The sequence below is a fragment of the Arabidopsis thaliana genome, chromosome 4 (genome assembly GCF_000001735.4).
Source record: "Arabidopsis thaliana chromosome 4, partial sequence".
In the NCBI taxonomy this organism is placed as follows: domain Eukaryota; kingdom Viridiplantae; phylum Streptophyta; class Magnoliopsida; order Brassicales; family Brassicaceae; genus Arabidopsis; species Arabidopsis thaliana.
The window spans coordinates 13,002,747-13,019,868 of NC_003075.7; the positions used below are offsets into that span (position 1 = coordinate 13,002,747).

General features: G+C 37.4%; 5 protein-coding genes, 1 long non-coding RNA gene and 1 other non-coding gene across 23 annotated transcripts; 1 reads left to right on the forward strand and 6 right to left on the reverse strand.

Moving 5' to 3' along the window:
• Positions 1-821: 821 nt before the first annotated feature.
• On the reverse strand, positions 822-3,189 carry NUDT10 (nudix hydrolase homolog 10). Of its 13 annotated transcripts, none has more exons than NM_179112.3 (8): positions 2,855-3,153; positions 2,695-2,760; positions 2,261-2,398; positions 2,047-2,109; positions 1,902-1,952; positions 1,786-1,820; positions 1,585-1,693; positions 822-1,497 (listed from the first exon to the last, which is right to left on the reverse strand). In NM_179112.3, exons 1-8 carry the CDS (start codon positions 3,023-3,025, stop codon positions 1,297-1,299), a joined length of 834 nt encoding a protein of 277 aa, NP_849443.2. In that variant the 5' UTR covers positions 3,026-3,153; the 3' UTR covers positions 822-1,296. The 13 variants fall into 13 exon arrangements, with proteins under 13 accessions (NP_849443.2, NP_001329739.1, NP_001329747.1 ...); NM_001341732.1 differs by having other exon boundaries at positions 2,047-2,124; NM_001341742.1 differs by having other exon boundaries at positions 822-1,693.
• A 298-nt stretch (positions 3,190-3,487) lies between these two features.
• On the reverse strand, positions 3,488-3,560 carry AT4G25435. Its single transcript has one exon. It is a non-coding gene; the product is annotated as a tRNA-Lys (tRNA).
• Positions 3,561-3,943: 383 nt separating this feature from the next.
• Positions 3,944-6,872, reverse strand: ZFWD1 (zinc finger WD40 repeat protein 1). Of its 3 annotated transcripts, none has more exons than NM_118676.4 (10): positions 6,789-6,872; positions 6,201-6,687; positions 6,005-6,100; positions 5,745-5,834; positions 5,508-5,609; positions 5,162-5,308; positions 4,923-5,042; positions 4,776-4,835; positions 4,588-4,685; positions 3,944-4,505 (listed from the first exon to the last, which is right to left on the reverse strand). In NM_118676.4, the coding sequence occupies exons 2-10, from the start codon at positions 6,633-6,635 to the stop codon at positions 4,361-4,363; spliced, it is 1,293 nt and encodes a 430-aa protein (NP_194274.2). In that variant the 5' UTR covers positions 6,636-6,687; positions 6,789-6,872; the 3' UTR covers positions 3,944-4,360. The 3 variants fall into 3 exon arrangements, with proteins under 3 accessions (NP_194274.2, NP_001328956.1, NP_001328957.1); NM_001341744.1 differs by having other exon boundaries at positions 3,957-4,505; positions 6,773-6,863; NM_001341743.1 differs by having other exon boundaries at positions 6,201-6,872.
• Positions 6,873-6,943: 71 nt separating this feature from the next.
• ABCB28 (non-intrinsic ABC protein 8) lies at positions 6,944-11,339 on the reverse strand. 3 transcript variants are annotated; one of them, NM_118677.5, is made up of 16 exons: positions 10,776-11,339; positions 10,412-10,599; positions 10,287-10,310; positions 10,098-10,199; positions 9,813-9,903; positions 9,596-9,696; positions 9,439-9,489; positions 9,203-9,331; positions 8,807-8,869; positions 8,438-8,717; positions 8,186-8,334; positions 7,992-8,081; positions 7,771-7,905; positions 7,627-7,683; positions 7,485-7,541; positions 6,944-7,335 (listed from the first exon to the last, which is right to left on the reverse strand). In NM_118677.5, the coding sequence occupies exons 1-16, from the start codon at positions 11,164-11,166 to the stop codon at positions 7,099-7,101; spliced, it is 2,145 nt and encodes a 714-aa protein (NP_194275.2). In that variant the 5' UTR covers positions 11,167-11,339; the 3' UTR covers positions 6,944-7,098. The 3 variants fall into 3 exon arrangements, with proteins under 3 accessions (NP_194275.2, NP_001031714.1, NP_001078446.1); NM_001084977.1 differs by having other exon boundaries at positions 6,987-7,335; positions 10,412-10,595; positions 10,776-11,222; NM_001036637.2 differs by having other exon boundaries at positions 6,949-7,335; positions 7,485-7,683; positions 10,776-11,225.
• A 1,164-nt stretch (positions 11,340-12,503) lies between these two features.
• CBF2 (C-repeat/DRE binding factor 2) lies at positions 12,504-13,489 on the reverse strand. Its single transcript, NM_118679.2, has one exon. The coding sequence runs from the start codon at positions 13,338-13,340 to the stop codon at positions 12,690-12,692; it is 651 nt and encodes a 216-aa protein (NP_567719.1). The 5' UTR covers positions 13,341-13,489; the 3' UTR covers positions 12,504-12,689.
• Positions 13,490-14,394: 905 nt separating this feature from the next.
• On the forward strand, positions 14,395-15,292 carry AT4G07385. The gene is made up of 2 exons (NR_142137.1): positions 14,395-14,599; positions 14,940-15,292. It is a non-coding gene; the product is annotated as an other RNA (long non-coding RNA).
• Positions 15,264-16,654, reverse strand: DREB1A (dehydration response element B1A). Its single transcript, NM_118680.2, has one exon. The coding sequence runs from the start codon at positions 16,255-16,257 to the stop codon at positions 15,607-15,609; it is 651 nt and encodes a 216-aa protein (NP_567720.1). The 5' UTR covers positions 16,258-16,654; the 3' UTR covers positions 15,264-15,606.
• Between the last annotated feature and the right edge of the window lie 468 nt (positions 16,655-17,122).

The following is a 17,122-nucleotide window of genomic DNA, read 5'->3' on the forward strand; positions in this document are numbered from 1 at the left end:
AACACACGTACATGTGGGACATATAGGCCTCTCGCTCGTGTAACTAGCGCCGTATAGTTCCTAAGGTGTTGTGCTTGTGACTTGTGGAATTTTCTTTGTATTGAATGTGTAGAAAGCAAAACAACAAAAATTATTAGATATATTATTGTCTATTTTTGCTGAATGGGTCGGCCGACATATGACATTGACATATAAAATTACATATTGAATAAGGAAAGAAAAAATACAGAAAATGATCAGGCCACTCACATTTGATAATAACTGAAATAATGATGATAGAATTATTAAATATCCTTGGGAAAATATTGTGTTTTGGTGGTTGATGATTCGTTAAGTAGATATAGGTCACAGATCAGATTAAATGTAAATTTTTATTTGCATTCTCTTTCCCTTTGCCATTATAAATGTGTTAAGTAGCATGAAAACTTGTTTTATATGAATCTTGGAATCAGTCTAAGTTTTGATTTGAGATTTATGAACTTTATAATATGTTTGTTGTGACAAAGAATTCCGGTTTAGGCGATGTAGATGTATCAGAGTTATGGTTTAGGTTTGTGCTAATTATAAGTTACAAAATTCTATCTCACAATAATTAATTAGAATAGAGTTTAAATTTCTATATTAAATGAAGAAATGAGATCATAAAGTAGAATTCTATTTTGGGTTACCAAATGCCACTTAATTGTTGAATTTTATGATATAATTAGATTTATTATGTGGTTAAAATCTACTTAATGGTCTCGAGTTTAAACAAGAAAGAGCATAATACATCTGTTTTATTTGACAATACTTGAACTATTTCCTCAAAATTAATTAGTTCAAAACTGGAAGACAAAGCACATCAACATCAATTTCCAAGTTATTAGAAAAAGTGGTAATTAATGATGGAATAATCAAAATGAATTACTTAAAACAAATACATCAACATTCAAAGAGTCGAGTTTAGAATGGAACGTTAAAGAAAAATGGATGAAGGAGTCTTGAAGACAATGATTCATTTGAGTGCAATCAAATAATTGTGCTTCGGTATGTATGTATTTATTTATTTAATTATTGTATTAGTGGATTCTAGTGATTTCAAATCATCAAATAAAAACAAGATCTTCACTTCTTAATTCCTCCTCGTCACAAGCTCCCTCTCTTCTTACTGTATTTGTATTTTTGCTTGCTGGAGAAGAATTCAGCATCTCTTTTAGGATAACAAATCTGAAACTCATGCATTTGTTTTTCATTCAGATCGATTGATTGTTTTAGATCAGAATATGATCTCTTAATGACGATGTTCTTGGAAGAAGTTTAAGAAATAGGTTGTTCCATATCTTCTTGTTTATTCAAGTAGAGATAACCTAACTTGTCGTCAAAGAAAGTTGTAATAGGTTTTTTTGAAAAACCACTATAGCTCTTCTCCATTTTCATTGAGCAAATGTGGTGAATATCTTTGAAGAGATCGTTCTTGTGTGTGATAGGTTGAGAGGCAGAGTCCTCGAACCGCATCCACTGCACATTCAAGAACCGACAAATTCGGGAAAGATTGCGAGAGAATTAATGTTTCAGATTCAGAATAAGAAGTATATGTTACTTTACTTGAGCTGCTTCGATCTCTAAGTCCTGTTTTTGAATATCGAAGGAGGTAGGTCTCAAGAGACAAACGAAGAATAAATCTGACTTTGCAAAAAATGACTCGTGGGTTTGGCTGCAAACAGAAGGCTTAAAGGATAAGAACGTGAAAGTATCAAGAAACAATATATGAAGCAGACTAGCAGAGGATATGACGATGATCCGTACCAGAAAGCTAGAATCTCCAAAAACTCAGTGTCGATCTGAAGATAAATGTATGAAAACGTTAGGTTATATATATTGATGGTTGACTGATTTACATTAAGATATATGGATCTTCTTACGCCTGTTTCTTCTTTTACTTCTCTAATGGCTGCGGCGAAAATCTCCTCACCCTAGACGCAAGAAAATAAAATATTAAAGATGAAATCTTCAGCAAACATATAAAGTGGGATTGAAAACTTGTTGCTACATGCAGATAACACATACCTCGTCAACAACTCCTGTTGGGATCTTCCAGATACCTGATCCGCATAATGAACCGTATTTTTCCTGCACCACAAGAATCTGCCTCTAGTTGTAATTTTAAGATGCAAATGCTGGAATATGGAGTACATTTTCCTTACCATTCTAGGATGATTAGAATATTATGACTTGGAAATACAAAAATAAACAATATAATGGTGTCCTATCTCCTAAGTACCTCTTTGTTATGGTTCAAGACAACAGCACCTACACGAACACGATGGGAAGCATTCAAAGGAATAGTACTCTCGGCTTCCGGAATCCAATAAACTAGCATCAGGTAAGTTGGCTCAGCATGGTGATACCGGAAACCTTCCTGCATGCACAAATTATTTATGGGACCAGTTTGTTCATCCCTCAATGTAATAATACATGGGGATATGCAGCTATAACTTGGTATATCAACTATACATCCCATTAACCTAAATATGTCAAACCCAAAAAGATTTTCTTTTTAAAAACAAAACTAAAATATGTCCATGGTACAAAAGAGATTCATCTTAATACTAATATTAGCAATAGATAAGACAATGACATCTAATTAACAAAAGATGATAATTAAGTAACGTTAATATGCAAGACTTAGGAATCAAATTTAATCTGATATGTGACCTTAACCGCGGGTTCCACGAGGTTTACGTGTGAGAGAGGCAAGTTCAACCAGACTCCCTTTTTACCCTGACAACAAAAAACAAACAAAAAGGTTTTACAGAATCAACCGCTCGCTCACTCAAGAAGACAGAGATGCATGTGATCTCGCACCAACACAAACCTGTAAGCGCCACTGCTCGAATGAATCTCTAAGCGCTGCAACGAAATTCTTAGTATCCATAGGAGTTTTCATCTCCACGATGACTCCACCGTAATCATCATCCACAAACGGAAGTACTTCGAAAATCTTGTGTTCTACTCCATTACGCAGAGGAGCCTCTTGGTCTGACATGCTTCAAACTCTGAAAAAATTTGGAGGAAGATTGGAAGATTTCAAGTATTCAACGAAAAGGAGAAGATAAAGTAAAAGGAGAGTGTGGTTTCAACGAAGCAAATGATTTCAAAAGGAGAACAATCACGAGGCGGCAATGGCAGAAGTCAAGTAGTTATATAAACATTTAGATATTTACTAATAATGTACATTAGTGGGGTGGGTCACAAATCATAACCATCATAAATTCATAATGGCCTTCACATTAACCCGTCGAGGCCCTTCGGTGGAGTGACGTAGTCCCACACGTCACCTTTAACGCAAAAATAAGAAATCCATACGTAACACAAACCCTAATTAGAAATACTTTTGATCATGTCGCATGCTCTAATTTCCATTTTGACAAAATAACTCCGTTTAGTTTCATATTCATTAGAGAATGGGCTTACTGACATCATGGTACAAAAATAAAATGTAATTTCACGCCCACCGTGGGGCTCGAACCCACGACCAGAAGGTTAAGAGCCTTGCGCTCTACCAACTGAGCTAGACGGGCTTGTTGTTAATTTTCCAGCAGAACTATATAAATAATGTAAACTATCCCCATGTCTCATCTTGAGTAAAAGTGTTAAACATTCAACAATCTTTGGTCACACAAATGAAAAGGCCAACCTTTCAATGCCCGTTCGGCTCTGTACCTAGCAGCTACAAGAACATTTGGCATCTGTGCCTCGTACTGCTGTGGCAAGCCAGAAGATCGATGTGAAACCGCTCAATACCCACAGGCTCAGTTTCTCTCTAGAGGAAGTTGGAAAATCCCAGTGCTCGTGGTCGTGGAAGTGATGCTATCAAGGTTAATAAGATGCTTCGGAAACTCTGTTAATACCATCATTGTGGACATTCTCTTCAACATTCGACCCTGACCATAATTTGAATACAGTAAGAAATTCTCTTTATGATAAATCATCTCTTTTATTACACTGAAACATGACTACAAAGATCTATGCCATAAATTACATGACAAGAATGTTGACCAAAGAGGGACAAAAGTTTCTTATGCCTAAGAAGTAAGAACAGTAAGTCTGCAACCAACGTGGGCAGATCCATACGCGTCTCTGGAACTGATCAGACCATGTCTCTGCTCTGACATCAAATCAATATAATAGTAGATACAATCAGTGGTCCATAATCTTCTCTGCGGCCGTCTGTCTTAACTGCAGAGACTTAATGGAGCCAGAGAGACAGATGCCTTGATGCTACTTACAATCTCTCGAACAACAAAACAAACAAGAACTATTGACACTCCGAGAAGAAGAGATTTGACAAAGGTGAAGAACTAGGGCTCTGTTTTGCGCCTCAAGACAAAATAGGGGTCGACTCAGTAGACCACTTCCATACTTTAACTTGACCACTTCCATCACCGGTGAAAAATATGCCCCCGGGACCTATCTGGATTGACCGAATCTCTTGCTTAGCTAAAATTTTGCCCCTTTCCGTAAACCTTACATAAGAACAGAATCTAAGCTTTTGAAAGTAAAACATAATTGTATACTCATGAAACAAACAGCATTGGAAAGACTTACGATGGCAAATCATAGAGGTGCAACGAATTGTCATTGCACGAACATAGCAATACTGGCTTGGCTTCTGCATCATGGACGCCACAGAGAGCTAGCACGCCCTATATCCAAATAGCCATTGAGAACTTAGTTACATATAGAATGAATCAAGAGAAAGGGTAATATTTCAACAAAAATGCTAGGAACTGTACGTATTCTTCTTTGTGAGTATATGTCACTTCTAAGTTTCCACCTTCAGTAGCAGCCCATATCTACAACGGAAAAAAAAAAAAAAAAAAAACAGGGGGTAATGTCATATTCAGGAATCGAGCCAATTATCTAGCGAGTTAGAACCAAACCTTGACGGTATTGTCCAATGAACATGACAGAAGAAACTGATCCCAGCAAATGAGAGACATAACAACTGATGTATGCTCTGTAAGCGTTTGAATACACTGCAGATTATCCAGGCTCCAAACCTATTAAAAACAGATAAGGTAGGCCTATGAGCTTAAACAAAAAAAAAACAGAAAGGGGATTTTAATTTAGGTATAATAGGCACTGGTGACTACTTTTTAAGTAGTGCCACACTACTTACTTTTATAGAATTGTCCATGGCACCAGAATAGAGTCTGTTTGCCCCAACATATAAAGAGACAACTGCAAGCGTGTGACCCAATAGTGATGCAGCTGGATCAAAACAGCTAGTGGTGCTATTGTATCTCCAAACCAAAATAGAGCCATCCTGCAGAAGAATTTTTATCAAAATCCAATAGAACTGTAGATTTCTATAGCAGAGGTGGTTTTTCCAAGAGATGACGCAAACTTGAAATGATATTCAAGACAAAAAATGATTTTAAGTATATACATGACGCTGAAGCAAAATTCTACTCCAACTCTCCAAGGCCTTAGAAAAGAAGTTTACAGTCAGTAAAAGTATTTACTTGTGTGCCAGCGAACAATAGATCAGTACCCACAACCAATGAATATACTTGGCCAACAGGTCCATTGAGGCTCAGGTCTGCATTGTTTTGGATATTCCACGCCTGCATATAATTCAAAAATGTATATCCGTAACAACAATAAACCTCAACACATAGGACAACAAAAGTGATTCTCAGTATAGATGAAGAGTTTTAATAGTCAAGGAACCATGCAAATGAATCATACTCTGAACTTACCTTAACAAGATTTGGCATGCCAACCAATAGCCAGGGACCTTCACTAATGATGCAGCCAACTTCCCCACCAAGATTGAGTACACCTGTACACTACATCGTAGAAAAAAAAACAAATACTAGAATGAGAAGTACGCCTATAAAGTAGTCCAAACAACCAGCCATATCAAAATGATGTTTTAAACTCAATAGCTAAACTAAATATGGAGCGAAACTCAATCAAACAACAATAAAAGAAATAATTATCAGAGGCAAATCAAAACCTGTCCAGAAGCACAATCCCATATTCGCACAGTTTCATCTTTACTCGCCGTGTAAAGCTTATCTGATCCTGAAGGCAGAGCAATCCCAGTAACAACCTACTCGAGAAATCAGAACCAAAAAAAAAAAAAACTATCAACATCGCCAACAAGCACAAGAATCCAGCATCACTTATAAGGACACTCAACAACAAGATACCTTCTGATGCCCGTCAAGCTGCGTCAACAAGGAGAAACTATCTCCTTTGCTCCAGCAATGCAAGTATCTACATTTATCACCATAAGGGCAATTTCCATCAACCCAGAATTTGCAAAGTTTCTCCGTCTTGGTCACCGTTCTGTTCCCACCAAATCTTCCCCAGTTATTAGCAGTCCCGCTGAACCCAGGCCCTCTCCGGTGACTCGGACCCGCAAACCCAGATTCATCAGCGACCCTTTTATTTGAAGAAGCTGCTACTGGACCCGAACCCGGACCCGGCAATTCTCTATGCAGGTAAGGGCATGGGTAACGATTGCACCGGCCAGCTCGCCAGTGGAAACAAACCTTCTGATTTGAGTCCGTCGTCGGCCGATTAGAGCCACCGCCCAGTCTTTGAAAGACTCTCTTGTTTCCTCCGTTCATATCTAAATCCATCGAATTGGATTCTCTCTAAATTACGACTCAGAAAACTCGGAATTGGATTATCCTGTAAACGTCGAATGGATCATTACTGTTCAAAATACCAAATCCGATCATAAGTAAACAAAAACAAGCGCGAAAATCGAACGAACCCCTAACAGAATTTACCTCTCTGAATCAAGAGTACATAAATAATCTCTCACAAAGGAGTTTTCTTTGATAAATCAAAATTGGAAGAAGATGTCAAGCGGCTTCGGTTTTTTTTAATCTTCGGATCATTCTTGAAGAAAACATAAGTGAAGATCCCTCCACGTCAGCTTCACATCAATGGTCGTTTAATTTCTTCTTGTTTTACTATAAATTTTTGAAAATTTGATCTGTCTATAAACTATTGTTAATCAAAGTTGTATATAAAACCAGATTCTACCATTTGTAATTTTGTAGTAATTTGTTACAAATTACACCGAGTTAAGGTAAATTACTCAAAGGCTAGTCTCTGAGTGCCAACAAGTGAAGCATATGATCCCTTTTGCGCTACCAATTCGGAATGTGTTCCAAGCTCTATGATCTTCCCATCAGAGCACACAGCGATCTGATTCGCGCTCTGAACTGTGCTCAGTCTGTGAGCGATGACTAATGTTGTCCTGTCTTTCATCAGACGGTTCAACGCACTCTGGACTAACCGCTCGCTCACTGCATCCAGCGCACTTGTGGCCTGCAACAAAGTAAGCAAGAGAGAGACTAAGCAGAGATGTCTCATACTAACTGTTTGTGTTCTTGTTTGATATGCTATTACTTAGGTAAAGGTTCTAGCAAAGCAGACAGTTCATCAAAGGCGAGATTATTAAAATAAGAGTCTCTCACCTCATCGAGAATCAAGATGGGGGCATTCTTCAGCAGAGATCGGGCTATGGCAACTCTCTAACACATTGATAAACAAGCACATCAAAGCAGTTGCAAAAGTCTATCAGAAATCAAAAACATGTAGCTCATAATGTTTCTATACCTGTCGTTGTCCTCCGCTAAGCAAGCCTCCTCTTTCACCAACCAGTGTATCGTATCCCTATAAACAAACACCGGTATTGCTCACAAGAATTGATGTGCAATTGCCAGGAAGAAACAGGAAAGTATAAGGCACACGAATCTGAACCTGAGGAAGTGAGATTATAAAATCATGAGCGTTGGCAGCTTTGGCTGCCTTAATGATGTCGTCCTTGGACACATGCTCATTGGGGAGACCATATGCAATATTCTCGGCCACGGAGAGAGAAAAGAGAACCGGTTCCTGAATCACACAGAAAGATAACCTTTGAAGAAGAAGAGAAGAAATGATCCAACCATGCCTGACACATAGATGTTACGTATACACACCTGATTCACAATTGAGACAACCTTAGCCCATTCACTCTTGTCAAACATCCTCACATCTTCTCCACCCACAGTAATACGTCCTTGTGTTGGCTGCAAGAATTGAAAATTCAACATATCAGCATAATGTAAAAGTGGCAGTAAACATAGTCTCAACAGATATTAAACTTCAAATTGGAAGAGGAGGGTAGATTAACCTCATAGAAGCGTGCCAATAACTGTACAATAGTACTTTTTCCCGCACCACTAGAGCCAACAAGAGCAGTTACAGTACCAGAATTCAACGTCAAACTCAGCCCATCAAGAACTTTCACGTCGGGTCGTAGAGGATAAGCAAAATGCACATCTACACTAGACAAAATAGAACATGGAAAAGAAAAACAGATATGAAAAAGGTAAAAAGCTGTAGTAAGATATGATGAAGAGAGTTTTTCTTGGTCTGATTTTACCATCAAGACAGACATCTCCAGCCCATGTTAGGGTACGTAGATTGTTAGTTGATTTCAGATTTGACATGTAGTACTTATCGAGGTGACGGATATTCACATTTGGGCCAGCAGACAAGAACAATTTAAGGTTTTCATCTTGGACTTTCTTTGTATGTATATCTCTTTCTAACCCGTAGGCAAGAGCCTCATCTATGTCCACCGCGTTTAAAATGGAATTGATCCTGTCAATAGCAGCAAAAGTCCCACGTAGATCTCCAAACGTGTTTACAAGCCCTTGGACCTGGATAACAGAATCACTGGTTATGGTAAACTAAATTACATGTATAGCATATGTGTGACAGTAAATGATGTGTAGACAGAGGTACTTACAGCAAATGTTAGAGTGAATGTGTATCCAATGAACGAAACAACTGTTCCAACAGCGAGCTCACCCTGGGTTGGAGAAATTTTAAGAATAAGAACCAAGAAAAATAAAGTGCAAAAGAGCTAAAATGTAACAACATAAGAAACTACACAAAAGAGAGATACAGAGAAATTTGATTCTTAGTTTTTTTTTATTTAAAAATTCAGAAGGTAGTAACTTGATTCTAGCTAGAAACATCCAGTCATTTGTTCCAGAAAGTATAAACAACGAGTAACACTATCTTCTGCAATAGAAATTCATAAAAACACGATTCTCTTTATGTTTTAGGGGGCAAGAAGCATAATTTCAACTTGAATGATCATAATGGCAATCAACAAGTCTTACAGGCAGGTATATCTTACCGTCTTCACCTTGCTTCCCCCAAGACAGTAAAGAGCCAACAGAGAAATATAAACAGCAACTCTTGTTATAGATTCATTTATAGACTTGAAAGTACCAAGCTTTAAGCCGCTAAGCTTGTAAGCAAGAATCTGTACATCAAACAAAAGTTTAGATTAATAGATTATGGATCAGTTAGAAAAAAGAACAATTGTTTAGAAGAAATCAGTTTTAGCTAGTAAGAAGTCTGAAATATGACCTGACTACCGAAGATAGACATCTGACGTTTTTCGCCGCTGAATGATCTTACCTATAAAGAGATACAAATTACTTGAGTCTTCAAGGGTAAATCAAAGTTTCTTCAGATAATTTAATCTGCCCTAAAAGATACAAATACGATGAAGTCAAGAACTTACAGTTCGGATTGCAGAGAACGTTTCTGATACACAATCAGACATTGTTGCTTGAGCTAATCCATGCGATTTATAAACAGGAACAGTCGATCTCTTGTACACAGCTTTTGAGATTTGACCGAGGGAGTAGATGTAGAGGTAAGCAAAGTAAGCAAAGATGACCAAAGTAATTACCAAAAATAAAAAGTTTAGGAGAATGAAAAAGACATAGAGAATTTACCAACTAGAACTGACACAGCTAGCATCAATAGACCAAGTACAGGTGCAAGTTGAGGAGATAGAGTAAATAGGATACATATTGTTCCAAAAACCTACAAAAGGGATAACGCATAAGCCATGAGAACTGGGCATTCTTGAGATGCAACAGGATAGTCTTTGTCATTTATAGAACTCCAAAAATAACAGCAGACACCAACACCAGGCTAAGATTAAATCTGTATTCATTATGAAAAATGTATGTACAAACACAAAAATCTCACATTTGCATAGTAAAGAAATGGCTTGCCTCTGTAAATGCCCTAAATCCACGATCTCGTGAGATGTTATCATTCACAATGCTATTCAGAGCACCAAGATCAGACGTGAGTAGCCCCGTTAGCTCTCCAACCTAAAACAAATGAACTCAATCTAACATAAGGAAGGTTTGTGCCAAAATGTCTCAAACCTGAGCAAACCAAGAATAAAAGGAACAGACCTTGTATTTGTCGAAGAACTCTGCCTGAATATATAAAAGACAAAAAAAAGAAACCCATCAATGATATTTCAATACAGCCAACAATATAGCTTAAGCGAACTTTGATCATACTAAACAAAACATACCTTCTGGATCAAAACCCTTCTGAAAATCTGAGCTCTTAATATTGCCATAACGTTTTCCCAGATAGCAGTCATGTTGGTCACAAAAGCAATAGTAAAGATGGGTTCCAACGAGTACAAAACAGCAATTTTGCTCAGCAGCCGCCACAAAGGCTCCGGTCTCACCCCAATCAGTACTTCAAAGAATCTACCTTTACTCAAAACAATAACACTTACCATTATAAAACAGCTTCACCAAGATAAAGAGAAACACAGATGACAAGCTAAATCATCATACCCAAACTTAAACTACATCAAACCCAAAGAGAAAAAAAGAGTACAGTTACAATTTGCTAATGGTGGGAGAGTGGATTGAAGAACCGATTACCAGAAAAAACAGGCATAGAGAGAGTGCAAGTACTGCATCCAAGGAGAGTCAATAAGCAAACACTGAGCCTGAGCTTGTGCTTGCTCATCAAGCTCCACAGAAGCCCCCAACTAATTAAATCCTTCGATTCAGCCTCAGATTTGGATTCTTCAATCTTTGGGTCTGGTTCTTCCACGATAGGCGGCGCTCCGGTAACATAGGCCCGAGCCAATCCATCGGATTTTGCTCTCAACGAATCCCGGAACGGCGCAGTGGAGTTAGGTAAGCTGCAGAAGGAAAGAAAGGGCTTTAAACCGCCGTAGGGTCTAAGGACTGAAGCTTGGCACCGTCTACGAGCGACGAGGACTCGAGTGGAACCGTGGTGGAAGAGAAGAGTCGTTGCAGACGCCATTGATATTGGTCCAACGAGCTTAACCACTGTATAAAATGGCTAATTTTGGAACTTCATCCAAAAAAAAAAAAGCGGCGTCTGAATTTCACTTTCCTCTCTCGGACCTTACAAAAAGCCACGTGGACTGATCGATGAACATACAAGTAGTGACGTAACGTCTTCTCTTCTTCTTTTTCGACATCACATACATATACAGTAAGTTAGTAACCGTAGTAACGTCTTTCGAATACGTAAGAACTTGCGATGATGGATTTTTGTGAATCTCAATAATCTGATTTATTCTTTATATTCATTAAAAGAAAAAAAAAACTGATTTCACGAGGAGAAATACTTGTCATCAAAACAAAGAAAAACAAAAATCATGATAGTTACACTTTTTTCTTTTCCAAAAGAAAAGGTTTACGTGAAAGTTCTTCTTGGGTTATGGACTCGATGCAAACTTTAGCTGTCATCAAAATTGATCATCATGTCTCCTAATTGAGAAATCCAAATAGCACTTGGAACTTTTGCTATCATCAAAACTGTACTACTTACCCCAGTTGCTCACTTCTTCTTTTGCTATTCAAAGAAGAATATAACCCAAGTTACCCAAAATTTTATTTACCAAAGCGTTACCCAACTTTCTATTTACCAAAGAGCCTTACTGCCTTAGATCTTTTGATATTCAACGAAGTACCCGAAACTTATGTGAAGTGCTTTGCCGGGTAGGTATCTTGCTATATACAAGTGTTCGGATTTTACTGCTACTCACCAATAAAATATCCCGTAGATTTTTACTATATGGATCATTTTCTCTTTACAATCTCGAAACATTTGTTATTTCCATAAATACTGTATATAAATCTCTTGATACTACTTATACACTATCACTATCTTGTATCTTTTGCTATTTTTTTTTTTTTATTTTTTTTTTGTATCTTTTGCTATTTACATAGGATCGTTTCTCAGTTACATTACTGCCTAAAGCTTTGACTAAATTAAAAGTGTCTCCGCATCCTTTTTTTTTTATTTGCAGACATTTTTTGAAACCCTTTTTTTTTTTTTTTGGGTCAAACATTTTTTGAAACGTTAGATATCTATATAGTGCCTATAATTTATCATATTTACAAAAACTCACGGAACTTTGGATATTTACCAAACGTCCTTGAGTCTTGATATTTGCTGAATTAGCAGAAAGGCAGAAACTGTTGCTATCAACCAACCTGGAACTTTTGCTATTTACATAAGTGCCTAGAACTTTTCTTAGACACGGAAATGCCAGAATCATCTAACTTTAATTTTACAGGTGAGCCCAAACTTTTTGTTTTCAATTCACTGAATTACGTAATAGTATTATATTTTGATTTGTTGCTTATGGGGAGACCAAAGATTATATATTCTGCACTCAAAAACATTTGCATTTGACAACAACTTTTACCATTTACATTCGTTTCTCACAACCAAAAAAAGAAGAAGATCCATTCTAAAAAAGGATCAAATGTATAAAAAGCTATAATACCAAAAATGGAAATAAAAATCGAATTTTAATAGCTCCATAAGGACACGTCATCATCTCCCTCGACATCAAAATTATAGTTCCATTGAACCGACGGCGACGGTAAAAGCATCCCTTCGGCCATGTTATCCAACAAACTAGACATCCCCAACATCGCCTCTTCATCCATATAAAACGCATCTTGGCTCTGTTCCGGCGTATAAATAGCCTCCACCAAGGTCTCCTCCATGTCAAGACCATGAGCATCCGTCGTCATATGACACATCTCATCTTGAAAATTCAACGCGGCTTCAGCCGCCGCCTTTTGGATTTCCTTGGCACAGGTTGATTCCGGGATTCGTAGCCGCCAAGCCGAGTCAGCGAAATTGAGACAGGCAGATCTGCCACGGAGAGCTATGGCGGCGACGTCGTGAGCACGAGCTGCCATCTCAGCGGTTTGGAAAGTCCCGAGCCAAATCCTCGTTTTCTTGTTTGGCTCTCTCAACTCACACACCCACTTACCGGAGTTTCTTTGACGAACTCCTCTGTAAATTGGGTGACGAGTCTCACGAAACTTCTTCCTTCCCGCTGGTTTCTTGGGGCAGCTCGTGGCAAGCTTCGGACTGTAATCACCGCCTGAGGAAACCGGAGACTCGTAATCGGAGCCAAACATTTCAGAAAAGGCAGAAAATGAGTTCATTGATCAGAAGAGTACTCTGTTTCAAGAAACTGGATAAGGTTTATGAGAGTAGAGTAAGTAGAAGATCTCTGTCTTTTTTTGTATGGTATGATAAAATATTTATTTCTCTATCTATCTTTCTTTTCTAATTCAGGTAAGTGTTTGAAGTTATAGAAATGTTGGAGTGAGAGCTTGCTGTTTATATTGGCCGGAAGATATTTGGATATTTGTGGGGTCGAACGCGGAGTTTCTGTCTCTGTGAATGCCACGTGGATAAGAAACAGCTAAGCGATCCCACGGTTTTGTAATTATCAAGGCTGTCAATCACTGAGAATCTGACATGTGTCCTTTGACCCATCTTGGGAAGTTTCTGACCCTTCACTGGTTGATGCCTTTAGGGTATGAATTTTTTTAACTTCTTATTGTATGAATGTGTGGCTGTAGTTTATAGGGTACGACAACCATTATTAAATATTATTTTTCCACGAATAACAAATTGTTTATAATTGTCGCTTTTCTATGGTAAAATAATTAGACATAATGATCCGTGAAACGAGATATTTTCAAATGCTCTTTCTGTCTTTTCTCCATTCACATATCGTGCATTGCAAATACTTCTAGAGTATAGTGAGATTAGATATTTGTGTCCTAAAAAAAATGTTATATTATTATTATTATTATTATATATATATATATATATTTGATTTAATTAATCAAGTTTCGTAGCATAGATATGTAAATTTAATTATTCAGAAAAATTTATATATTGTTTCAAAAAATTTGAATATGCTAGAGTAATTTCCTAAGATTCACGGAGGCTATAAACTTTTTTACTCAGGATTTCTTTAAGATATTGAGAAATGAGAACACAAGTTGCTTAAAATCGAAGGAACAAAAAGAAAGCTTTTGGATATTCTTTACATAAGTATACATACATGGTCGAGAATTAACAAGTGGCAGGGGTGTATTAATTGGATATATATGTGAGAGACAAGATAGGGTTTGTGTAATTTGGCAAAAGGAAAATATCAAATATGGTAAGTGGTTAGGCGAAAAGACATTTTGCATGTAGTTGATCACAATTTCCAGCATCTCTCTAACAAAAGTATGGTTCCTCCTCATACCTCTTCTCTTCTTCTCCCCCTTGGCTTAGACTTAGAGCGTCTTCGTCCTCTTTACTCTTCTTTTGTTCAACCACCATCTCTATCTTTTGTCCTCTCCTCTTCATCTTCATTTCTTCCAACCTTCTTTTTGGTCTGAAAACTCGCCGGACGCCACCGTGAGTTGAGTTTTCCGGCAAAGTAGAAAGGTAAACCTTTTTTACAGAACTTATTTGTTTTGTTTTCCTTACAACATACAAATTAAAATCATAAATGTTCACCGTCCCTTCGCTACTTGTCTAATAATAATCTGGATTATCAGATTTGCCAGAACAACAAAAATAATAATAATTACGAAGTAAACAATTTTATTAATTCTAAAGTCCAAATTAAATTGATTGTGGTTGATCTATTAACCCCGCTTATATATATTTTTTTTGTTTTTTCGCTTATATATTTCTTAAACTCGACTCATATATTTTTTGAGAAAAAAATACTCCACCGAATAATAATACAGGAGCATAAAATTACTAAATAAAAACTGGTTTAAGCCAAGGATTAGACCGATATAGTAGCAAGTTATACATCACTTTCAAATTCCAATAATAGCTATAAAATATCTCAAATCTCAACAACAGCAATAAAATATCTTCACAACGAACGTTTCTCTCTCTCGCTACCTCTCGCTATCAATTGTCGTCTCACGGTATTGACATATTCGGAGAAATAATACGACAAGGAATGGTGCGCGAAAGAAAGTGGTTTAGGACCTTAAGGTACAGAAAACGACAAACAAGATATTAGTATAAAAAAAGAAAGTAAAACTTGAAAATGACATGACATTGGTTACAAGAGGAGCCACGTAGAGGGCCAATGAAGGGGAAGCTACGGACAGTGCTCTCTTGTGGGACCCATATTTCTGTTTATGGTGTACGGTCTATTATTGGAGGTTTTGCTGAATCGGTTGTTTCGGTTTTATACTCTAATTTAAACAACATTTTTTTGTTACTGCTCTAAAAATACTTGCATTTAAGAATAGCCCACACTTATACTGAAACTGAATCAATTTAATTTACACTCGTTTCTCAGTTTTACAAACATAATGAAGATTCCATTCTAAAAAAGGATCTAAAAATAATAATAAAATAAAAAGTATCGTACTAAAAATGGAAATAATAATCTGAGTTTTAATAACTCCATAACGATACGTCGTCATCATCGCCGTCGACTTCATGATTATGATTCCACTGTACGGACGGAAGCGGCAAAAGCATCCCTTCTGCCATATTAGCCAACAAACTCGGCATCTCAAACATCGCCTCATCGTGCATATAAAACGCATTTTCGCTCTGTTCCGCCGTGTAAATAGCCTCCACCAACGTCTCCTCCATGTCGAAGCCATGATCCGTCGTCGCATCACACATCTCATCCTGAAACGCCAACGCAGCTTCAGCCGCCGCCTTTTGGATGTCCTTAGCGCAAGTTGATTCCGGGATTCGGAGTCTCCAAGCCGAGTCAGCGAAATTGAGACAGGCTGATCGGCCACGAAGGGCTAAAGCGGCAACGTCGTGAGCTCGAGCTGCCATCTCAGCGGTTTGAAATGTTCCGAGCCAAATCCTTGTTTTCTTGTTTGGTTCTCTAACCTCACAAACCCACTTACCGGAGTTTCTCCGACGAACTCCTCTGTATATTGGGTGACGAGTCTCACGAAACTTCTTACGACCCGCCGGTTTCTTGGGGCAGCTGCTCGCAAGCGTCGGAATATAATCACCGCCTGAGGAAACCGAAGACTCGTAATCGGAGCCAAACATTTCAGAAAAAGCAGAAAATGAGTTCATTGATCAGAAGAGTACTCTGTTTCAAGAAACTGGATAAGGTAACTAAAAGATCTCTGTCTTTTTTGTTGGTATGGTTTGCTGAAATAATAGTTTCTCTCTCTTTCTGTTCTAGTTCAGGTGGATTTAATGTTTGTAGATAAATAAAAGTTGGAGTGAGAGCATGCTGTTTTATAATGGCGGAAGATATTTTAGAGGCAAAAGAAAAGGCGAAGACGGAGTTTGTGTCTCTGGTAATGCCACGTAAACTATACACAGCGAAGCAATTGTAAAATGAGTAGTTTAAGGATTCACTCATTAAGATCTGCCATGTGTCCAGAGAAGACTTTTTTTGACTTATTCACTCGTTATTATTATACCTTTATGAGTTTTATAAACTCTTTGCGTATGAATGTGTGGCTGTTAAGGATTTAGTGTACTAGGTGTAGGGTAACCGTTATTCATTATTATATTCCTGAATAAAGAAATTGTCGTTAATTGTTCACCCGTGTATTAGACATAAAGATTGTGAGAGGATATTTAAAGATGCTCTTCTTGTGTAATTTCTCCCATTCTTATAGCACATCCTTCTAGAATATGAATTGGGAGAGTAGATATTTGTGCAACAAAGTATAAAAAAGTATAGAACATAATAATAGTCGTCCGTATATAAGCACGTAAGTCACCAAGTAGTTTTGGCGGAAAAACTTTTGAATTTAATTTGGGTGAATGATCAAATGTAACATTTTAGTGCTTTTTACGGTTGAATTAATAAACAGTTTGAAAAGTTATGAAATATGGTATTTTGGAAAATTTAACTAGAAGGGTAACAACATATTGTAACTTTAGGAAAACCCTAAATAGACTGCTAATTAAAATTCTCAATCAT